We start from the raw sequence: 25,248 nt of genomic DNA, 5'->3' as shown, positions 1-25,248 counted from the left end.
AAATAAAAATAAAATATTTATTAAAAAAAAGTGGGGTTGGCATGGTGGCCTACATGTAACCCCCATGTTTCTTAGGCAGAGAAGGGATCCTTAGGGCCAGCTGGCCAGCTAGACTGGCGAATTGGCAAACTCCAGGTTCAATGAATCACCCTGCCCCAGAAAATAAAGTGAAGTGTGGTTGAGGAAGAGACTTGACATCAACCCCTGGCCTATCAACCTCTACATGCACATGCACACATGCAAACATTCATACACTCATGTACACCAAGCATGTACATGCAAGAAAAATATTACAATTTTTGCAAATATTATTTAATAAGGAATTTGATGGCTTTTTAATGTAACATAATTTGGCCTCCAGTAAAAGTAACTCATAATTTGACTGTTAATATTCCTTTGTCTTTTCTAAGTTGACTTAAAATATATGATTTTTGTCAAGGGATGCATTTTTCTTAAAAGATCTAATGGTAAACATGCTATATGCCATATGTATGTGAACTTTTCATTCAGGGGACCTTGACTCTGCCTCTCTAGACTGATATTACACGTTCAAGGACAGAAACCCCACTGGGCATGGTAGCTCATGCCTGTAAACCAGCATTTGGGAGGTAGAAGCACAAGAGTTGCCAACCTGGGCTACATAGTGAGTTCCAGGTCAGCTAGACAGTACCTCAAAAAAAACCCTGCAACACCAATAAACCCCATATCTGTTAGCAATCATTTCTTTGAGCTAGCCTACTTGGAGGCTATTACTATCTTTCTCTATAGATTTGCCCTCTCTGGGCACTTGTATCAATGCAATCATACAGTAAACAGGCTTTTATTTGACAGGCTTCTTTCTTGTAACATGTTTTCATGGTTCACATATATTATAAAATGTATTGGGACTCCATTTCTTTTTAGGATCAAATAATACTCCATTGTATGGATGTACCACATTTCTCATTTATATATTTTTCAGATGTTGGGCATGTTTTTTTTTTGTGCTTTTTGGCTGTTTTGAGTAATGCTTCTATAAACACTTGTGTGGACATCATGTTTTCAATTCTGTTATTTATCAATGGACATTGAATTGGTGTAGCCTAGGTAATTTTATATTTAACTTTTGAAGATCTGCTGAATTGTTTTCCAGTATAGCTACACCAGTTAATATTTCTACTGTAAATGTGTGAGAGGTACAGTTTTTCTGTATTCTTGTCAGCATTTCTTAATTGTTGACTTTTTTTTTTGAGGCAGGGTCTCATTGTGTAGCCCTAACTGGCCTAGAACTCACTATGTACATCAGGCTAGCCTTGAACTCACAGAGATCCATGTGCCTCTACCTCCCAAGTGCTGGAATTAAAGCAATGTCTGACTTTTTTAATGTGTATGAGTGTATTGCCCAAATGTATGTAAGTGTACCCACATTGTGCAATGCCTGCAGAGGTCAGAAGAGGGCATTGGATTCCCCTGAACTGGTTGTTAGCTGCCATGTGGGTGCTGGAAATCGAACCTGGGTCCTCTGCAAGAGCAGCCAGTGCTCCTAACCACTGAGCAATCTCTCCAGCCCCCTTAAAATACTTGCAAGTTTAAAAAATTAAGATATGATTAATATACCATGAAGTTTGCCTTTCTAAAGTGCACAGTGTAGTGATTTTATGATAGCCATAAATTTGACCATATTAGTATTGAATTCCAGAATTTTTGATTCCCTGGGAAAGAACTAAGAACCCATAGGCAGTCACTCCCCACTCCTCCCTTTCCTCAGCCCCTGGTAGTCAATGGCTCATTAATTTTTGATGACTGAATAGACAGGTTCAGATTAAGTGTCCAGTGATTGCCATAACAACATTTGGTATTTACCCAGCACTAATCACCATGGTTCCTAAGCATTAGACAAAACAGCTCAGTAAATAGCCTGAAGCAGAGGTAGACAGCACGTGGAAATCAAGAAAGAAAAACCCTTCTAACCTGACCCTCCACATCCAGCAGTGCCCTTCCCAATGTGTCTAACTGGAGGATGACATGGAGGGCTCAAAGCTAGAGGAAGACGAACCTTGGAAATGGATCTGTGGCGTGGCGTCAGGCTAGTGCAATGAGGAGGGAAGCTCGGCTCTGCTTGGTGCTGCTGCCTGTGTGATCTAAGAACAGGAAATTATTTCCTTCCTAGTCTTTCCTCATCTGTAAGGAAGCTGATCCCATATATCCCACAGGATTGTCTTGTGGATAAAACCTTTTGTAGAGTACCCAGCCAAAACCAAGTGCTTGTAAATGGTAGTTCTTGTTGTATCACAGGATGGATCCTTGAGTGGCATGTCACAGAGAATTCAGAGTATGAAAGGAAGCTGACTGCCAGTCTTTCTGGGGTTTTTTAAAATATTTTATATATTATTTATATTTTATGTGTATGAGTGTATTGCCTGCATGTATGTGAGTGCACCTGTGTAGTGCAATGCCTTGGAGGTCAGAAGAGAGCATCAGATTCCCCTGGAACTGGAGTTAAGGTTCTTAGCTGCCATGTGGGTGCTGGGAATCGAACCTGGGTCCTCTGCAAGAGCAGTCAGTGCTCTTAACTGCTGAGCCATCTCTCTAGCCCCCAGTCTGTCTTTTGTCGATTCTTTCTTAAGTCTTCAGAGTTTTATTTTTATTTTTATTTGGTGGTACTAGGTATTGAACTAGAGCTTCGGTACATGCTGTGCAAGAAGAGTTCTACACCCAAGCTCCATCTCCAGCCACAGGTTTTTTTAAATCACTCTTTTCAGACTCTGCATCTCTGCCTCTCTCCTCTAATGTATATTTCTACAAACATATTTCCAGTTCTGTCCTAGTTTAATGTTAGGTATAGCATGCCTCCTGGCATGTTACCAATAGCTAAAATAACTAGTGATACCATAAAATATGAATTGCCAAGGCATATTCAAATGAATTCCCATTTTCATCTTAAATGTCTGGCTTTGACCACAGAAGAACTTTTCTAAGTGGCCTCCAAATTCACAAGCCTAGTGAGACATGGTAGTCACAGCACTTGGGAGGCAGAGGCAGGCAGATCTCTATGAGATTGAGACCAGCCTAATCTACATAGTGATTTTCAGGCCAGCTGGGGCTACAAAGAAACCCAAAACAAAACAAACACAAAGCCCCACAGATTCACAAGCCTAGTGCAGTCATTTTGCTGGAAATCCACACCCTGAGGTGGCTGGGATTGATGGGGACCGTGGTGAGCAAGAATGTTCATACTCTACCTAAGTGCATTTAAATTAAACCCTGAAGTGCCTGTCTGAGGCCCCAGAGGAGGTAGAATAGGGGCATGGGGGGTTCTGGAATCATAACCTTTGGGTTCACTCTGTAGGTAAGGGCAGTTTGTTTTCTTACAGACTATACTATGTTTCTGAAGTTCTGAATTCTGGCTTAATTGTATCTCTGCCCCTGTAGATTCTCCAGCTCTTTGAAATTACAATTGAAATCTTTGGAAACTGACATACAAAAATACTAGCCTCTCATTTTACTCTTCTCTCACTGAAGGCTTGAACGATGATGGCAGATCACATCTCCTCTGCAAGGTGGTTGTTTCCTGTATTTGAGAATAAGAGAGAGAGAGTCCCTGATTTATATAGAATTAAATCATTTTTGAATCAGAAGACATTTTAAGGGCTAGCCAAATCTCCTTGGGAGGGGGGATCTCCCTGTTAAAATGTATTATTATTTTTTGCCCATGCATGAATGTGTTGTGTGTGCATATGTATATACATGCTCACATACATATGGGTACACATGTGTGTGCATGTGAAGGCCAGAGATTGGTGTCAGGTGTCCTCTTCACGTGCTTTGCATGTTATTTTCAGAGGCAGGGTCTCTCACTGACTGTGGGGCTCACCAATTCTGGTCTGCCGTATCTAGCTAGCCAACTTTGGGGAATCCTGTCTCACCTTCCACGTGCTCAGATTAGGTGGGCCTGGCTTCATACAGATCCAAACTCTGGAGCTCATGCCTGTGCTATAAGCACTTTATCACTCAGTCACCTCCCCAGCCTAAAATATATTCGTAAAAAAATGTTTCCTCTAAATTTTTCCCCCAAGTTTAGGGGCTTAAACCAGCACAAATGATCTCTCATACAGTTAAGTCAGGAGTCTGACTTTGCTCTCTGTGCTAAAGTGAAGTTATCAGCATTCTTCCTGGAAACTACGAGTCAGTTTCCCTCCCAGCTTCTAGCCCTGTGTATGGCTGGCTTCCTCCATCTTCACAACCAGCAACAGTGTGTGGAGTCCTCACGCGCCACTTTGACTCTGCTGTCTCCCTCGGCTGTATGTAAGGGACCTTGTTAACATACAGGGCATACCCAGGTGATCCAGCAGAACCTCCCAGTTCTAAGGCAACAGGTGAGCAGTCTTTGATCCATCTGCTGCCTCAGTTCCTCTGTAATGTGAGGGAACAGTTATAGTGTCAGAATTGGGACACAATCATTTGGGGGACCCTTTATTCTGCGTACCATGAAAAATTTTTAATTGAGGTACAATGATGCTTTGCCTAACAGAAAAGTCCTGTGCTTTTAAAAATTATTTTCATTATATTAATTTATAGAACCATGTAGGATTTTTTAGTCAACAGGTATTTATTGAGTTTTTTATATCAGGCACTGTATACGTGGCTGGTGAACTTGCCATTCAGTTTCTTATGTTCAAGTAAGGGAGCTAAGAATTAACAAGGGCAGTCTAACAAAGTTGAGTCCTCATAGGGATAAGCAAGTCCATGGCTGAGGAAAAACTGTCCTAGCAGAGTCAAGATGCTTCCAGGAGGAAATGATATCTAAGCTGAGGTAGAACAAGTCCAAGTCAAGTAGAGGTGAGGATGAGGAGGAAGAATGCAGAGTAGCCAGGAAGGCAAGGAGAGAGTGTCCTGTGTTTTGGCAGCTCACTATATCTTCTTTGGCTGGAAGAGAGTAAAAGGAAAGGATCAGTTGAGGGGAAGTAGCAGAGTAGAGCACCTGAGACTTGGGAGAATAACAAGGTCCACAACAGAAATAGTTTATATTATAACAGCCAGTTTGGACCTTCCCCACAGGCTTGAACAAGGCAAGAGACACAGTGGAGCTGCAGTGCATATGCTGAATGGGTCAGGTCAGTGTAAGGTGAGAAGTGATGGAGCCAGCCCTAGTGATAATCTATGTGGGGGATGCCGGGGATCTCTGCTGAGCAGAATCTGAGCTCTGGGGCTGGAGAGAAGTTAAGGAGACTCAGATCTGTCAGGGCTGTGAGCTTAAGGCAGAAGAATTGAGGATCACTGAGGCCAGCTTTGAAGCTGCCTTCCTTCTACAGCCTGCCAAGAGAATGTCAGTACCTGAGTTTGAGGCAAGCAAGGCCCCTTTGAGGGTGTGGCAGTTCTGTTTTTAGGTTGTTTGTTTTGTTTTGTTTTCCTTACTGCCTTGTGCTGGGTTGTGGTGGGACCTAGGACAGATGAAGCCGCTCTCTGTTGCTTCTGCAGTCACTGATTCATGGTTGCAGCCATGCTCTTAAAGTAGAGAGAGTATCTAAACTGAGCTGCCCTTTCAGTGCAGCCTCTCAAATTCTGTCCTGAAACCAGTGTTCTCCATCAAGTCCCATTAATGTGCGTGTTTTGTTTTGTTTTGTTTTGTTTTGTTTTGTTTTTTGAGAAAGGGAGGGTTTTATTATGTCACCCTAGCTGGCCTGGAACTCAATATATGTAAACCAGGTTGGGCTTGGTCTTGCAGGGATCTACCTGCCTCTGCCTCCAGAGTACTGGCATTGAAGATATGTGCCACCACCCCACCAATGTTTTTTTTTTAGTTTTTATTTATTATTTTTATTTTATGTGTCTGCGTGTATTACCTGCATGTGGGTAAGTGCACCCATGTTGTGCAATGCCCGCGGAGGACAGAAGAGGCTGTTGGATCCCCTGGAACTGGAGTTACGGAGCAGTTGTTAGCTGCCATGTGGGTGCTGGGATTCGAACCTGGGTCTTCTGCAAGAACAACCAGTGTTCTTAACCACTGAGCCATCTCTCCAGCCCCCCACCAATGTTTTTTAAGTAATGCAATATATGCGGGAAAAATTAAGAAATTTAGACCTCCATATTCATGTAAATATTTATACAGATACATATAAATAGATGAATGAAAACAAACATTAGAGAAAAGGGAGTAGTATCTTAGGGGCTATATTTAAGAATATTTGGTTATTGATTTTAGAGAATTCACCTGATGCCAACTTAATGGATACATCCATCCAGGATATTTATAACTTTGACTTCTCAGTTGTTTGTTTTTATTGCATTTATTTAGTGCCCATGCATGCTGTGGCAGGTGTATGGAGGCCAGAGAACAACTTGTGGGAGTAGGTTCTCACTTGCCACCATGTGAGTTCTAGGGATTAGACTTAGGCAGTCAGGTTTGCTGCAAGTGCCTTTACTCATTAAACCACCTTGTTGGACCTTGATTAAATACTTTCTTATAAGGTCATATAAATTTGAGAATTTTGTTTACCTTTATTTATCCTAGAGAATCAAGAAATGTTTTGTATTTGATAATCTGATAAATTTAGTGTTCTTGGAATAAACTAAAAAATATGGTGTAGCTTAGCTATTTTGATATTAACAAAGCTAGGGTACCAGTAATGGAAAGTGCTATGTTAATTTCATATGAAACTTGGGTGCTTGAGTTGTTTATGGACCTGTATAAGAAATTTAAGAATTTTGTAAAAAAGTAAAGTTTAAGAATCAGCATAAGTAATTGCATGCTTGGGTAAATCCCTTGCATATTTTTAGTTTTTAATAAGATGTGTTAGCATGTAAAACAGCTGATCAAATGTTTAAAAGGAAAATTAGAGATTTCCAACATTGGTGCTAATTGGCATGTTCTACATAATTTAGAGTCTAATTCCCAGCAATATTTATATGTACTAATTGTGCCATGAATACAAAATGAAAACAGCCTGGAGGAAGCTCGAGAAAGTGATGAAACTGGAGGGAATAGAGGAGGCGCTTTGATGGAGGGTGCAGGTGCCCATGGGGTCACCTGCTTTCTTGCCTTCAGAGCTGAGGGACATAGACTGTCTGGGCCATGGGCGCCCTCTGGCACACATTTGTTCAATTCCCGTGGAGTTTCATGAAGTTCATTTTTGTGAAATGCTTTTTCGCAAATCTGCTGTGTATCTGTAAATCTAAATATTGAGTATAGGATAGTGTGTGTGATGTAATAAGGCCTATATCTGAAAGAAGAAAATAAATAAGGTCTTTGAGTTCAAGGATAGTCTGGCTGCAGGTACTAAGTACTGAAGTAGGCTTTATAGACCTAGGCCATGGCTTACTATGATTTATTAAGGTCTTTAATGAGTAGTTTGAACCCTGTCTCTTTCAGCATTCAACAAAGCAAACAAGCTGTAAAAAAGGTGTGCATCTTGTGCTCAGGAAAAGCGCCTTTTGTGACATCTCACAGAAGGATAAGAGTGTTCTTTTGAAGCTGTCCAGGCGCTGTCCAGAGGATGCCATAGCACCAGTTGATACATAGAGAACTGAGCTGAGAAGTGTTTCCTTTCAGCCATACCCGAGTCCTTCAAAACAGTCCTAAGTGTTATCAGTAATTTGTAAGGTGCCGCCTACAACTGGCATGGTGGTGAAGGCTTATAACCCCAGCACTCAGGAGAAAGTGGCCAGAGGACCCACCCACAAATTTGAGGTCACCCTGGGTTACGTGGTGAGTCCCAGGCCAGCTGGTTTGTCTGACAGGATCCTGTCTCAAAACCAACAACAACCTTACCAAAGATGTCACCTGAAATAAAGCCCAGTGACTGTTTTTATGTTTTCATCCCTGCTTGACATGGAACTACATGCCCAACAGTCAGTCAAAGGTACAGTGTCTGCCAGGTTCTGGGAACACTGTGTGCCACCTTTATTACTTTGAGTTAATAGGACAGTATGACCCCAGTCTAACCTCTTAACTACAGCCCTGCATTTGCCTGACTCCTCCTGAAGGCAGAAGCTGTGGCCTGAGGGGATAGAACAAGTCGCAATCATGCCATAATTACACCACACATCCCTTTGACCCCAGGTCAGGTCCCAGACTTTGTCTCTGTTTCAGATTTATCTCATTCATAATACTGGAGGAAGTGGAATTTCCTCTTTGCCTAGTCTGTGCATTTAGATAAAAACTGAAGATATTTAAATGGAGGCACTTTCCTCCATTTTCTAGCTGTAGCCAGAATCTCAGAGTTAAGAACTCTGAGATAAAAAGTCTACCCGGTGGCCTTTAATCCCAGCACTTGGGAGGCAGAGGCAGGCAGATCTCTGTGAGTTTAAGGCCAGCCTGGTCTACATAGTGAGTTCCAGGACAGCTGGGGCTACAGGGAGACCCTGTCTCAAAAAGACCAAAAAAAAAAAAAAAAAAAAAAGTCTAGCATGGAAACTATATAAACCATGCATTTACACTTACACAGGATCTGTGTTCCAGGATTGTGGATGAAATAGGCATTGGCATTATTGGCTAAGACACTTTGAAGAATAAGTTATGCAATGACTCAAGGACTATAACAAAATCACAGAACTGAAAGTATTGTTTTCTTTTACCGTTTTTATTACAGTAAACCATAAATTTGCCCTTCTAACCACTCACTGTATACCACAATTTCATTCATTCAGTGATAGTAATTGCATTCATAATATACACAGTTCTGACCCCCATTTTTTTTTTTGGTCTTTTTGAGACAGGGTCTCCCTGTAGCCCCAGCTGTCCTGGAACTCACTATGTAGACCAGGCTGGCCTTGAACTCACAGAGATCCGCCTGCCTCTGCCTCCCCAGTGCTGGGATTAAAGGCGTGCACCACCACGCCCAGCCTGACCCCTATTTCTAACACTTGTATCACCCTAAACAGAACCCCTGTGTGCATTAAACACTCTTCCATTCTCTTGTACCATTTGTGTCTTTAATACTCTCCTTTGCTCATATGTTGTGTTCCTGGTTTACCTTAGTTCCACTGTCTATAGCTTCCTTAGCTCTCTACTCATTTTTCAGACTTAAATTCTTTGGTAGGTCTGATGTTTCGGGGTGTTTTCTGTCGTCTGATTTCCTTCCTTGCATGAACTACTCTACACTGTTTCTCTGTACACTTTGTGGATTTTGTTGTTGCTGAGTACTGGGTGTTTGAATCTTGTGATGGTGGAAACTGGAACACAGAGGGGTGGCACTTCTTGACTGTCTGGAGACTTAGCTTCTGTTCCTCTTCTGGTCTTTACTGGTTGACTCTGGGTTCAGGTCTTCCTTCTTTTAGCATTTAGACACACGTGTTTGTATTTCTGCCTTAGCTTTCCCTTCCTGCTTCCACTGCAGAACTTATTAGTCATCCAGGGGTGAAAACCCCGGGTCTTCTCAGATTTTCTCTAAGCATGTGTCCTTTCCATGAACCATGGATGACTTTGTAATTTTCAATTTACACGAGCACTTTTGAATACCCCAGTTTCCCTGAGAGAAACTATTCCCAGCTTTTCTTCTTTGGCTTTCACTGTCATTTTGTGACCCAGCTACTTGACTGCAGACTTTGTGATCACCTAATAATATTTTCCAGCAATGCCTGCCACTTTCCTACTCTGAAAGGGTTCCTAACTAGGTAACGGAGGTAAGTGCCTTGTGTCAGTCCTTGAGGTGGTGCAGACAGGTTGGATGCAGGAAGATAAGGGAGCTGGGAGCTGCCTCTTTTGCCACTCTTTTGCTCTGTGTCCTTCAAATCCTTCTAATCCTAGGGCTTCCATACCAAAAACTGTCCCCAGAGTCATGGAATTAAGTGGGAAGAATGCTGTGTAGTATTTTTTTTTATAAAATATCATTGTTATGTAAGCATATCATTGTTGTAGAAATATCAGTCAATTAGTCTTTGGGAAGTAATAGCATCTCTGTTTCATAGGTGGGGAGAAAAAGGAAACATAGATATTGAAGTCCCAGGACAGTGACTGATACAAATTTTAAATTACAAGAGATATAGAGAAGTTTTTCAAAAAGTTAAACACAGAATTATTTTATAATTGCAACCATTCAACTTTTAGGTATACACTCAAGAGAACTGAAAGTTAGAACTCCAACAGGTACTTGTAAAGCAAGGTTCATAGTCACATTATCCACATATCCACAATAGCCAAAAGGTGGAAACAATGCAGATGCCCATGGATGGATGAATGGGCAGAATGTGGTATGTATATGCACTGGGATTTGATTCAGCTTTAAAAGAAGGTGATAGTCATGTATGTTATGGTATGGATAAGCCTTGAAGCCGTGAAGTGAAATAGGGTAACTATTACATAATTTCACCTCCATGAGGATCTTAGAATGGGCAAATTGAAGAAGACAGAAAGTAAACTACACAGTCAGGAACTGGAGAAGGAGGAAATGGCAGTGTTTAATGTAATGTATACAGTTTCTCCTTGGATGATGAAAAAGTTCTGGAAATGGATTTTGGTGTTGGTTGTATAATACTCGAATATATTTAATAACACTGAATTACATACTTCAAACTGGTTAAAATGAAAAGACATGCAGACCTTTGTGAATTTGAGGCCAGCTTGGTCTATGTAGTGAGTTCCAGGCCAGCCAGGGCTACATACATAGTGAGACCTGTCTGAAAAAAGAAACAAATCAATCAACAAATAAAAATAAAATGAAACCAGAGCAGTGTTGGGACACAGTGGGTAGGGATTGTAGTGCCCCCAGATACACATCAGCAACTGTTTTCCTGAGATGTTGTTTGATTTTGTTTTGGGGTTTTGTTTGGTTGGTTTATTTTCGAGACAAGGTCTCACTATGTAGCCCTGGCTGGCCTGGAACTTGCTATGTAGACCAAGCTGGTCTCACCTGAGATGTATTTGAATACCTGTTCAGTGTATGTAGACCAAGCTGGTCTCAGCTGAGATGGATTTGAATACCTGTTCAGTGTTAACTCCTGGGGTTACAGTGGTGGTTTCTAAAAGCTGACAGTGTGGGTAGAGGGAACAGTATGAACAAAGCCTGTGTGCCTGTAGTCTTAAAATGTCAAATTTTGTGGACATATCAGACTTAATTTGATTATATTTTGATGAGTTCTCCACCCTCTGGGGTTTTTCTGGGGAGTGGGGGTGGGGCAGGGTCTTATAGCCTAGGCTGGCCTGAAACTCACTGTATACACCCAGGCTGACACAGGATCCTCCTGCCTTAGCCACCTAAGTACTGGGATTACAGGTATGTGCCACCATGTTCGAATCTTGGTTTGCCAAATTTTAAAGCATAGCCCTGTGGGATATTCTTAATACATATTAGCCTATTTAATCTTTACCATAGCCTTACTAAGCAGTGCTGTAATTAGCTCCAACTTATGGATGAGGAATCTGAAGCTCAGGAAAATGAAGTGATTTGCCCAGTATTGCTGATATTGGTACACTCGGGGTGTGATCCTTTACACTCTGGCTTTATGCCATACTGTCTCACTTTTGCTTGAAGTGTGTTTACAGGAACTGTTTTATAGATGACTTGCTACAGTTTGCCACAGAACAATTGTGCACATGCTTTTCTTCTGAGTGTGTGGAGAGCTGTGTTTCTGCAGAACACTTCCCGCCTCCGGCCTCAGCAAGACAAGACATGAAAAAGGGTGGTTTGCTCCTAAGTAGAAGTGGTATTTGACTTTGCCTCAATACAGTGAAAGCATTAATTCTTCTACACTTGGGCCAAAGAACGTAAAGAACATATTCTTTTTTTTTTTTTTTCTTTTTTGGTCTTTTTTTGAGACAGGGTCTCCCTGTAGCCCCAGCTAACCTGCTGGAACTCATCATGTATACCAGGCTGGCCTTGAACTCAACAGAGGTTCACCTGCTTCTGCCTCCCAGTGCTGGCACTAAAGGCATGTGCTACCATGCCCAGTGCTCAAAGAACGTACTCTCTTTTAAAAAATATTTTATTTATTATTTTATTTTATATGTATGAGTGTATTGCCTGCATGTGTGTAAGTGCACTTGTGTCATGCAGTGCCCAACAAGGTCAGAAGATGATGTTAGATCTCCTGAAACTGGAGCTAAAGATGATTGTTAACCATCATGTGGGTGCTAGGAATTGAACCTGGGTCCTCTGCAAGAGCAGTTAATGCTCTTAACCACTGAACCATCTCTCCAGCCTCTCAAAGAACATATTCTTATGAAAGCTGTTTCCTAATACTACTTTTAAAAACTGCTCATATTTGAAAGGCTTAGAATTGTGAACAACAGAAGAGCGTCCTACCATATTTCTTATTTAAATTTAATTTCTTAGAAGAAATTATGTGGAAATAAGAGCAGCAGTTCTCATTTAACGTGGGGAAATTAAGGTTTACAGTGACTCACTTTTGAAGTTGCAATGATAGAAAGCATTTGTGCCAGTTCAAACCCCGGCAGTCTGGCTCAGAGCCCATATCTTATTCAGTCTCCATGGTGGATTTCAGTTGCTTGTCTATAACTTCTAATGGTTGCTTCATAGTGTTTGTGCTGGTTAGTTTTAACTGTCAACCTAACACAAGTTAGAATCATCTGGGAAGAGAGTCTTAAGAGGAATTATGTAGATCTGGTGGACCTGTGGCCAAGGTCTTATTTGAGTTGAGGTGGGAAGACCCACCCTAAATGTGGGTGGCACCATTTTTATGGGCTGAGTTCTGAAGTTTATGAGAGAGGAGAAAGCAAGGAAACAAGGATCGTCGGGTTCGGTCTCTCTCTGCTCTTGACTGTGGACGCAATGCTTCAAGTTCTTGCCTTGACTCCCCTGCAATAATGGACCATAACCTGGAATTCCAAGTAAACTCAGTTCCCTAAGTTGCTTTCTGTCTGAGTATTTGATTACAACAACAGAAATGAAACCAGAGCAGTGTTGGGACACAGTGGGTAGGGATTGTAGTGCCCCCAGATACACATCAGCAACTGTTTTCCTGAGATGCTGTTTGATTTTGTTTTGGGGTTTTGTTTGGTTGGTTTATTTTCGAGACAAGGTCTCACTATGTAGCCCTGGCTGGCCTGGAACTTGCTATGTAGACCAAGCTGGTCTCACCTGAGATGTATTTGAATACCTGTTCAGTGTTAACTCCTGGGGTTACAGTGGTGGTTTCTAAAAGCTGACAGTGTGGGTAGAGGGAACAGTATGAACAAAGCCTGTGTGCCTATAGTCATGAGTACTAGTGTGCACCCTTTGAAATATATTTGGCCTTTCTTATCCTTTCCCCATGCCTACACATCCTCCTCATAACTTATGTCATCAGTGTCCCCATCATTATAAAAGTGTAGTGTGACCACAATCTTTTTAAAAATTAAAAAAAAAAATTATTTTGTGTATGAGTGTATTGCCTGCATGTATGTAAGTACACGTGTCATGTCATGCAGTGCCCACAGAGGTCAGAAGAGGACATGAGATTCCCTGGAACTGGAGTTACAGATGGTTGTTAGCTGCCATGTGAGTGCTAGGAATTGAACCTGGGTCCTCTGCAAGAGCAGCCAGGGCTCTTAACTGCTGAGCAATGTCTCCAGCACCGATTGCCACTATCTTTTCTAGGCCTTGCTAAATTCTGTGTAGCATCTTTCACGACCCCATTCTGTCTGATATTTTTTGCTCTTGATTAGTTACTGCCATCTGTGAGATTTTTGCCTTCTATTCCTGCACTGTTGCCCTTTCAGTCCTGTGTCCTACCATGTGATTAGAAATTTTGAAAGGGGGGCTCAATAGTTAAGAGCACTGGTCCTTGCAGAGGACCTGGATTTAGTTCCTAGCACCCACATGGCAGCTCACAGCTGTCTATAACTCTAGTTCCAGGGATCCATCATTTTCTTCTGGCATCTGCAGGCATTTGCACTTACTATGCAGTCAAATCACTCATATATTTAAAATAAAAATAAACAAAACGTGAAAGCAAAGTCTTAGGATGTAGCTTAACAGTAGAGTGCGGGCTAAGCATGCCCATCACCCCGGGTTCCACCTCTAGCACCACATAAAGGAAAAAAAAAAGTAAAAGAAAATTAGAACAGAAAAGATTAACTTAGCCCAGCAAGATGGCTCAGTGGTTAAGGGTGCTTGCTACCAAGACTGACCACCTGAGTTTGGTTCCCAGAACCCACATGATAGAAGGAGAGAACCAGTTCCCTCAAGTTGTCCTCTGACCTCTACACACATGCCTTGGTATGTGCACACACATATGCACATACAAAATAAATAAGTAAATAAATGTAATAATAATAATAAAAAGAACATGGTTTTGTAAATACTGTCATTGCAAAATAGCAAGTCATAACTGAACCATACACATCTAGAGACCAACCAATGTAAAAACTTATAGAAAAGGATTCTCTTAACAAAAGTCAATATACATCATTTTTTAAAAACTTTATTTTTATTTTATGTGTATGAGTGTATTGCCTGTGTGTATGCAAGTGCACCCTTGTGTGCAGTGCCCATGGAGGACAGAAGAGGGCGTCAGATTCCCTGGAACTGGAGTTATGGACCATTGTTAGGTGCCATGTGGGCATTGGGATTTGAACCCGGTCTTCTCCAAAAGCAGTCAGTGCTCTTAACCACTAAGCCATCTCTCTAGCCCAACATATGTCATTTTCATAAAAGAACTGTAATCCTTGAGAATGTGGTGCTGAGGACAACTGTGCTGGATTATAATTGATACAACATCATACGTAAAGCAACCCCTGTGAAGCAGGGGTTAGTATCTAATAAAGATGTGGCTACACCAATTGCTGTAGTGAAACCCAATAAAGTCAGGTGCAGGGTTCAGAGGAAAGTAAACTGACTTTAGTATCATAGTTACAGGGAATGATACTTAGTTTGTAAGGGTAGGAAATAAATAGTACTGATGGGAGTGAACTCTTCCAGCTTTTAAAATCTGGAACAGCTCAGGACGGCATGGAGCATTTTCCTAGGGAGATGAAGAATGGGCCAGTATGGTGGAGCAGTGGGTTTGTTTGGAAGGAGAGGAAGGCAAGGTTCTGGGCATACTACCATAGGAAAACAGCCTGAGTTTTGGTGCATGCAAATCCCTGTATCACCAGGAATGATCCTTTCTGAGACAGACTAGCTGAAGGTGCACAAGTAGATTGATTTGATCTGATTGGAACATGAACTTTGTAGTTGATAGATTTTAGTGAAGGCTAAGGTTACAATTTATAATCATTAAAATTTAAGATTTGTGCATTCAGGAGCTATGGATGGGTCAGTGATTTTCAGAAGTTCGCATTATTTCTTTTTCATAGGGAAAAACACTTTACTGGTGGTAGCTTTGGCACCTGAATTCCCACCATACTCCTGGGGTCTAGAAGTAATGTTATCAGGCCAGAGTTCAAAGAGAATGCTTAGTTTCTCACACTTATTTTCCTGCTCAAATTTGTTTTATTTGAGAGAAGCCAGAATGTCAAACTATAATCTGTTTTCCCTTTGGGAGAATCAAGTGTTTGGTCAGGCTGTAATCTGCATACATTTCTTTGTACCTCTTTCTATTGGTAGATTGTTTGTGTGTGTGTGTGTGTGTGTGTGTGTGTGTGTGTACATGTGTCTACCCTCTCAGAGACCAGTGAATAACCTTGGGTGTCCTTCATCAGGCGCAGTCACCTTTGTTTTGTTTTGTTTTAAAAAGACAAAAGTCTCTTATTGGTCTGGAACTCACCACATAAGTTAGGCTAGTTGGCCAGTGAGCCCCAGAGATCTGCCTCTCTCTGCCTCCCCAGCACTGGGATTATAGGAGTGTGCCACTATACCCAGATTTTTTTTTTTAAACATGAATTCTGGGAATTAAACTCAAGTCTTTACTAAGCACTTTATTAACTGATCTCTCTCCAGCCCCCATTTTATTGATTCTCTTAATTATAATTCTGCAAAAGTGGTTTACATGTATGCTAATAGCAGCAATGCAGCATAAGCCCAATCTTTAATGTTTTGTCTTTTTGAGACAGGGTCTTCCTATAGCCCCAGCTGACTTTGAATCTGCTATGGAGACCAGGTTGACCTCCATCTCACAGAGGTGTCCACCTGCCTCTCCCTCCCAAGTGCTAGGACTAAAGGTGTACACCACCACACCTGGGTCTTTAAATTTTTTTTATCATATTTATGTTCGAATGTGTGCTTGTATACACATGTGGAGGTCAGAGAACAACTTATGGGAAATGGGTCTCTCCTTCTACCATGTAGGTCCTGGGGGTTGAATTCAGGTTGTCTTGCTGGCCCCACACAATTTTAATTTAATGTGGACAATAACTTGTGAATCCTGGAGTTTGTTTTAAGATACAGTCTCCCTGTGATAAGGAAAAGTTACAGTATTCCTATATAAATATTATATAAGAATATATAACTAACTGTATTCTTATATAATGTCCTTGTAAGCTTAGGCCATTCGAAGTTCGTATGTTTTACTTACTGGGTGGATACCTTGAAATATAACCCTAGGATGCTCAGAGATGTTTTATTGCTCTATGGTGTTTTCACTACCCTGGAATGTTTTGTTACTTTGTAATATCTTGAAGCTCTGTGATGCTTTCCACTCTCGATGTCTGACTATTGATAAAGATGTAAAACTAAAAGAATGGTAGGTTCACCAAGTGGTTTAATGAGGTACCTGGTCCAGTTAGTCCAAGAGAAGTGTAGATGAAACATGTCAGGTCTCTAAACTTCTGCTGGTGGTATTAGAGTTTTTGTAAAGTGTAAGGACTGTTTGACTGGGTCCTAGCCCGATTAGCCTGGCTTAGCTATAGAGCAAAAGGTGGTAGTCGTCCTGACCCACTATGGGTCAGGATATCTAGTTTGTAAGCTGTGTTGTCTGAGTGACCTTGGGAAGGAATTTTCCTGAGATAACATGGCCCATCATGAAAAGAAACATAAGGCCCAGGTGCTAACCATAAAATGATGACTTAAAATTGTCTGTTTAATCCTCATCTGTACTTCAGTTTGAGACCTGGAAAATCCAAAAGCCTTTGTTGCTGATTCCAGGACTTCATGCATGAGAAAGGAATAAACAAACTTTCTGACTCTCTCCTTGGTGAATGCTTGGTCTCTTAGCTATTCGAAGAATTTTTCCATAATACCTATAGCCCAAGCTAGCCTGGAATTCACTATGTAGAACAGGCTTGGCCTGATCTCCCAGAAATCTGCCTGCTTATGCCTCCTGAGTGCTGGGATTGAAAGCATCATGCACTACCATCCTGGCTGGTTTCTGAGTTTTTCATATGATTAATTTTTTAAAAAATATTTTATTATTTTTATTTTATGTGTATGAGTGTATTGCCTGCATGTATGTGAGTGCACCCGTGTCGTGCAATGCTGCGGAAGTCAGAAGAGGGCTTCTGATTCCCCTAGAACTGGAGTTAAGGACGGTTCGTAGCCACCATGTGGGTGCTGGGAATCAAACCTGGGTCCTCTGAAAGAGCAGTCAGTGCTCTTAACCTCTGAGCCATCTTTCCAGCCCCTCCTATGATTAATTTTATTTGAAAGTTTTATGATTAATAGGAGTAATTGTTTTCAAATGTTTCTCCATGATGCGGATCTTTGTTAACACGGGCATTTTCTTCACTTCCTGTAGGAGATGCTATACCTTTAACGCAAGGAACGATACCGAGTACAGCCTCGCAGGCTCTGGATGAGGAGGCTGCCGAAGTGAACGCTAATGACCCACCAGAAGCTCCAACTCCAGCTCTGCAGCCTCTCTTCTCGTTTATCCGTGGTGAGGTTGAACAGATGGACTCCAGAGCACTTCCACTCTTCCTTCATCAGGTGTGACATCAAACCCTCTGCTTTCAGCCTCACTGAACACTGCTTCCATAACTTGAGTCATCTAAAATCTAGTTTTTATAATCCATTCATTCCACCTGTTGTTGAGCCCAGGGGTAGATGACCCAGAATGAGTGGTAGTGGACATTTTGTCTTATTCCTAAGTGGCGGCCACACTGTGGCCTTGGATAATTCATAGTTTGTTTGGACAGTGGCCAACTCCTTTATTTAGTGATTCAGCTAAGAACAAAGAGGATTCAATATTGCAGGAGCTTAGTAAGCTCTAACTAGATGCCAAAAGGCATGCTAGCCACTGAAGAAACAAAGACTTAATAACAGCATATGTCCTAAAGAGTGGCAAATATGGTATAGGAGAAATATAAATATGTAGACACATGTGTAGAATTGTGGATGGTCAGTGTCAGCCTATGTTTAGGTTCAGCCATTCAAAATGGGTGATTAGCTTTGCCCAGCAGACAATGGGGAAAGAAGGTTGCTCTTGAGCCAGGCTATTCAGGATGGTTAGAAATTTATCAGGGGGAGAAAAAGTGAGATATTTCTGTGAAAGGCACAGTGGGATAGCAAAGATTAAGATGGAAAGACAGAGGTTAGATGCTATAGCTCATGACGTTAAGGCCTTAGTTTGAGGGGCTGAGAACTTTTAACAATGAGAATGTCATTGCTATTTTCTTTGTGTATATGTGATGCTGAGGATCAAGCCTAGAGCCTCCCATATGCTTGGCAAGCACTCTGCCACTGAGCTACACCCCAGATGCCCAGAATGCAATTGGATGTTTAGAAACAGAATTCTTTGATATTTGGGAGGATATTTTGGAAGGTGAAGTGCCTGGAGAGAGGAGGCCTTTAGGATAGTAGGAAGCCTCCTTACATAGGAGCTCACTCAGGAAAAAATTAAATATTTGTGGGTTGCATTTTCTCTGCAGTTAAAATGAAAATAACTGGTACTTGGGAATGGAGAAAGTTCCAGTCGTGTATCTCAGACATCATGATCTTGAACTGGTTATGTAGCTAAGGACGGTCTTGAATTTCTGATCCTTCTGCCTCCACCTCCTAAGTGCTGGGATAACAGGCATGAGCTAGTATACCAAGTTCATATGGTGCTAGGGATTGAATTCAGGGCTTCCTGCATGCTAGAAAAGCATTCTGTCAACTGAGCTACATCCCTAGCCCCTACTTTTCATTTCATTTACTTCTGTTTCATTTTAGCCTTTTCACTAAACAGTAATTTTTAATTTTGAAAAAGTGAAATAGCTTTTGTTCCAAGGCACTAAGATGTGTGTGTGTATGTGTGTATTATATGTGTGTGTGTGTGTGTGTGTGTGTGTGTGTGTGTATCTTTTTGACAGGGTCTCCCTGTGGCCCCAGCTGGCCTGGAACTCAGTATGTAGAGCAGGCTGATCTTGAACTCACAGAGATCCACATGCCTCTGCCTCCTTACCCAGCAAGATGTATATTTTTACAAATTTATATAACCTCCTGCTTGGGTTGAGGAGGATCTTTGAGAAAGTATAGCCAGCTGTTTGACATCTAAAATGATATCAACTTGCCACCATTGAGGACCACCACCCCAAGGCAGCCTTCCCTGACTTTCAGCCTTTGTAGCATTTGCACAATAGATTAGTTTGCAAAAGGTGGTCATTGTTGTTATTCCATCCCTTTGTGACCTTAAGCAGTTAAGTTTTTGCCATCTGTTCACAGTGGGGCAACTAAGACTCTGTCTCAAATCACGTCCTTCAGCACTAGTACTAGAATTTGCTCTTATAGTCTGTGCCTCTGTTTGTGGAACAGACTGGAAGAAGTTTGAATATGGGCTTCATATTAAGTAGCACTGTTTAAAGTTTTTTGTTTTTTGGTTTTTTTTTTTTTTTTTTGACACAGGGTCTCCCTGTAGCCCCAGCTGACCTGGAACTCACTATGTAGACCAGGGTGGCCTTGAACTCACAGAGATCCTCCTGCCTCTGTCTCCTGAGTGCTGGGACTAAAAGCATGTGCCACGACACCTGGCTAAAGTTTTATTTTTGAGGTTTTATTTATATTTGTGTGTGTGTGTGTGTGTGTGTACATATGCATGTGTGTGTGCCTAAGCACACATGTTCCCCCACAGGGTCCAGAAGAGGATGTTGGATCCCCAGGTTGGAGTTGCAAGCTATTGTGAGCCACTCAGCATGGGGGCTAGGAATTAGCTGTGGTCCTCTGGAAGAGCAGCAAGCACTCTTAACTGCTGAGCCATCTTTCCAGCCCAAGCAGTGTTTATTTTCCAGTGGATGATGGTATCATAGGTTGTAGAGTCAAATACTCTTGTTCTTGAATAATACAAGTGTAAATATTTGGAGATAATTGAAGTACCTGAACCTTACACTGAGTGTGGTGACACACACCTTTAATCCCAACACCTTGGGAGGCAGGTAGATATCAGTGAGATCAAAGCCAACCTGTCTGCATAGGGAATTTCAGGCCAGCTGGGGCTACAGGGGAACCCTGTCTCAAACAACAACAACAACAACAACAAAAAAAAAAGTAAGAATATTTTTCCCATTGTGGCAGGTTATCCTATGTTAGATGCAGATATAGTTCTTTTTTTTTTTTTTAAAGTCCCACTTAATCAGGAAGATCTTAATCATCTTGGTCAGGACTAAAGATGATTTGTTTTGTTTCAAAGTAAAACTCCGCCCTATTTCTCAGAAATACACCAGTACTATACCTAAGTCCTATAAGTTATGATTCCTAAATATCTCAGCAGTCTGTGTTTCCTTGGGAAAGGAGTGCAGGGAGCTCTGCTCCTGATGAGCTAAATGGCTTTTGGCTTCCTCTATATGGTTGGTAGATTAAATGAGTCAGTGACCATAATATGCTTATAACATAGTGTTTGGTACACAGTAAAGCCCAGTAAATACAACATGGCGCAACTCTGTCTTCACTGTCAATTCAGAGGTTGCTTGTTGGAAATCAAGACTGAGAATCTGAAAAGGGATCCTCAAAGCTTCAGGATGCTGAGGCACTATTGCTACAGAAGTCAGTTGAAGAGTCTACCTCAGTGCAGAATGCAAAGATCCTGTCACTTCCCAAGGATTACACAACTCGAGGGGGTGGAGGTACATTTCATTATTTCAGTGATTCTCAGTATGGCACCTCCTCCTTTCCCTTAAGTTCCCCAGTTGTTAACATTTTGACAGTTTTTTATATTTTCTCACTCTCTCTCATCCATCCAGTCTCTCTCAAATAGTTTACATTTATTTTATTGTTGTGTATATGTGTATGATGGGAGGGAGTGTGGAGGCCAGAGGACAACCCCATGGAGTTGGCTGTCTCCTCCCACCTTTACTTGGGTTCCAGGGATTAAACTCAGGTCATCAGGCTTGTGCAGCAAGTGCTTTTACCCATTGAATTAGCTCATGTGCCCTTCCACTATATTTTAAAGCAATTTCCCAGCATCGTGTCAACTTCATTCCTGAATATTTGCATGTGTATCTCCCAGGAGAACAGATACATCCTAAAATTTAAAACGTTTTAAATTTTTAAAAATTGTATGTGTATGAGTGTTTTGCCTGTATATATTTAAATGTTCCCATGCATGCAGTGCCTGCGGAGACTAGAAGAGGGCATTAGATCCTCTGGAACTGGAGTTACCAATGGTTGTTAGCCTCCATGTGGATGCTGGGAATCAAACCCAGGTCCTTTGGAAGTACAACCAGTGCTCTTAACCATCTTACCAGCCCCACATTCTATAATTTAAGGCCATTATCAGTCCCCCCAAATTAGACAGTAATACAATTTTATCCTTGAATATTTAGCTCATATTTGAATTCTTTCAAGTTGTCCCACAAATGTTCTGTATATCTGTTCCTTCCCTAATATGGATCCAGTGAAAGGCTTCATACTGCATTTGGTTATCAGGTTTTTGTCTTGTTTGGTGGTGCTGAGATCAATCCAGGGCCTTGTGCATATTAGGCAAGTGTTCAACCAGTACTCAACCAGTACATCCCAGTACTCATCAGAGTTAAAGCATCTTCTTTTTTTTTTTTTGAGACAGAGTAGCCTGAACTTACTGTGTAGCCAGGTTAGTCTCAAGCTAATGGCCATCCTCTTGCCTTACCCTTTGGAGGGCTGGAATTCCAGGTATGAGCCACAGTACCCAGTTCTGAAGCTTTTCTTAATTTTCCCTTTAGGAATGCTCATTCTTGGCTTTCCCCCTTACCTACCATTCTTGCTCAGACTCACCTGAGTTCCCACACTGTACTACTTTGTAGATGTTGGGGCACTGAGGGTTCAGTTATTGAGTGAATACTCTACTCAGTCTACATTCTTGGTGATTTCATTCCACCTTATGGGTTTTTGGGGTTTTTTTTTTTTTTTTTTTGAGACAGGGTCTCCCTGTAGCCCCAGCTGGCCTGGAACTCGCTATGTAGACCAGGCTAGCCTTGAACTTGCAGAGATCCACCTGCCTCTGCCTCCAGAGTGCTTGCACTAAAGGTGTGCTCCACCATGCCTGACATTTATAGGCTTTATTCTGTCTCCTAAACTCCAGCCGTAACTATCCACCTGCCTGCAATGTTCAAAGTTTGATTTTTGTCTTAAATCTGCTGCTGTCTGAGTCTCCCCTTGTTAAATATCAACTCCATCTCTCCAATTGCTAAGGCCCAAAACTTTGAAGGCATTTTTTACAAGTTATTTCCCTCTTATCTAAACCCAGTACGTAACAAGTCCTGCAGATGTGCTTTGAAATGTACTCACAATCCCACCACTTCTTACCTCCTTCCTTGCTACTGATTAATGGAACAAGACACCATTAGATCCCATATGAATTTCTACAGGAAGTTCACTGTGGAAACTTCCCTACAGTCACTCTTGTGTTAGGTTTTTCCCCTTTTACACGGCAGTTACTGTGACCCTAGATAAAACATAAGTCAGATCATGTCACTTCACTGCTCAGGCCTCTCCAGCTGCATCTCTTTTCATTTAGAATAAAAGCCAAAATTCTTTTTTTTTTCTTGCATTTTTTTTGAAATTTTAAAAAATTATTTATTTAATAACCGTATAATTAAAAGAAGCATTTTATGACAACAGCATTGACATATTCAGTAACAATCTCCAGAGCTAAGATGCATCTGTTTCAAGACTGGCTGTAAATTTTTAGGTTTACAGTTGAATTAATAAGTTATACAATATTGTAGTCAGTATAAACCCTAAAAGCCAAAATTCTTATCATGGCTTGCAGTGATTTGTGTGATCCTTCTCTGTTACTAATTCCTAATTAAGTTAATTCTTATTTCCTAAAACTACCTATCTCAGCCCTTTTCCAGGAACGCTGGCCTCCTAGCAGTTCTTCAGAAATACTAATACCAAGGACATTCTTCCTCCTGGGCCTTTGGTATTTCTTCTCTTTCATAACAAGTCACTAATTAAGGATGTATTTTAGCAAAATAAGGGCATAAACCAGGTAGCAGGAAGACTAGAGATTCGTGAACAGGATTCTACTCAGGAGAGCTGAAAGGAGTTTCCAGATGAAGGGATAGTTTTAAGATGGCAGCTACATCCCAACAAGAGGATCATCAGCACTGTCAACAGCAGATCAGAAAGCTCTTGGGGTAGACTTTTCTGTCATTTCCTTGCTTCTGAATACAGATGTACCCAAATAGACTGAGAGAAGATTTAGACATTTTTCTTAGTGGAATGTTTGGAGTTGTTTGAGTGAGAAATACATGGAAAAATTGCATTCAATAAAGGAAAAGATGAGTGTGTGTTGCTAAAATTCCTTCTGGGAGGCATGCATGGCATCCAGCCCCTCCTCCCACAGTGAAAAAACCAGGTATAATTTCTCCAAACTACAGTCTGGGGAACCAGAGAATTTATTGGGCTTCCATACAGATCAGTGGGTGAGGGGGTTACTTACAGAAGTATGGGTACAGATGGGCTCCCCTCTGCATCTTGGCAGGGACCCTGTGACCTGCTGGTTGCTGCCCAAGATGGCAAAGGCCACCCCCTCTCTCTGGCTTCCCCTGCCCCTTGGTGCCTCCCCACCCTGCCCCCATGTACCATTCAGGCCAGCTGGATGGATAGAAGGCATGACTGACTCTGCCCCTCCCCTCCTATGGAAAGTTCATTTGTGGTGATCAGAGCAAGCGGGTGAATCCCAGCTTGAGAAGGCATCTGTCTACTGCTTGCCAGTCTAGCTTGCCAGGCAGAGGACATGTCCATACAATAGTGTGGGAAGCAATTGTGAAGTCTATATTTCAAAAAGCTAGAAGAATTTATGGCCTTATATATCAGATAAAAATTAAGCCAGGTATGGTGATGCACACCTTTAATGGGAGGTAGAGGTAGGTGGATCTCTGTGAGATTAAGGCCAGTCTGGTCTACATGACACGTTTCAGGCTAACTGGGGCTACAGAGAGACCCTATCTCAAAGAAAAAAAAATGTAATTAATTAAAATTGGGCTGTCACTGGCTCAGGGGATAAAGCCACTTGCCACCAAGCAAGATGACCTGAGTTCTGTCCCTGGAGCCCACACAGAGGAAGGAGAGAACTGACTCTCATGAGTTATCCTCTGACTTCTATGCACAGATACAAATAAGTCAATGTATAAATTCAACTTTTAAAATATTTATTTTGTGTGTTTGTGTGTTCAGAGGGCAACTTGTGAAGTCAGTTCTTTCCTTCTGTTATGTGGATTCTGGGCAACGAACTCAGGTCTTTAGGCCAGTCACTAGACTTGACTGCAAGCACCACGACCTGCTGAATCATCTTCCTGCCCCCATCTTCCTCCCAATTTTTAACTAATTGAAATCAATGCTGAGGGTATAGCTCAGTGGTAGAATGTTTGGGTTCAGTCCCTAGCACTAAAAATAAAGAACTCCAAGGAAAATAAAATAGTTTACTACATAGATTGGCTTATAATAAAGTAAGCATTAAATGTTTACTTCTTACTGTAGTTTAACAGCATGGAATAGGTGAATATATGAAAGACTATATGTGTTTGTAAGATTGGGAGTGAGAAGGGAAAACAACTTAGCATTCATCCTCTGCTAGAAACAAGAAATCAAGAAACAGCAAATACCAGCTAGGTGTGTAGTTCATGCCTGTAATCCAGCACTTGGGAAGTGAATCCGAAGTTCAAGGTCATCCTCTGCTACATAGCCAGTTTGAAGCCAGCATAGACCACCTGAAACCCTGTGTCAAAATATGAAAACAAAAACAAAAGAAAAATAGCAAATCTACATATAATATTTAGAGACAGAACTTAACAAATATAAAATATACAGGTAAACAAAATCTAATTGTTTACCTCTGATGAAAGAATAGGGCAAAGGGGCAGAGGCTGTAGTTTTTCTTTAAAAAACATTTAACTTCATTACACGGGCCTGTTCTGCATCTTGCTCACGTGATTCAGACCCTTACTCAAGTCATCTTAAGCAATTACCACAAAGTGCTGGGCATTGTGCTAATATATGTGTTCTGTTTCAGCCTTAGAGCCATCTTTTCTCTCTCTCTCTCTCTCTCTCTCTCTCCTTTTCC

The 25,248-nt window shown here is 41.4% G+C and overlaps 1 protein-coding gene across 1 annotated transcript in view; it reads left to right on the top strand.

The window, feature by feature from the left end:
* The window catches only part of Cnst (consortin, connexin sorting protein), a 93,735-nt gene that overhangs the window by 38,038 nt on the left and 30,449 nt on the right, over positions 1–25,248 (top strand). The window contains exon 3 of the mRNA XM_008849148.2: positions 17,527–17,717. Within this exon, the coding sequence (XP_008847370.1) occupies positions 17,527–17,717 (191 nt within the window). The remainder of the gene's footprint in view (positions 1–17,526; positions 17,718–25,248) is intronic.

The sequence above is a fragment of the Nannospalax galili genome, unplaced genomic scaffold (genome assembly GCF_000622305.1).
Source record: "Nannospalax galili isolate Female #2095 unplaced genomic scaffold, S.galili_v1.0 scaffold543, whole genome shotgun sequence".
In the NCBI taxonomy this organism is placed as follows: Eukaryota; Metazoa; Chordata; class Mammalia; order Rodentia; family Spalacidae; genus Nannospalax; species Nannospalax galili.
Note: the sequence above shows the minus strand (reverse complement) of the source record. Positions and strands in the feature narration are given on the sequence as shown.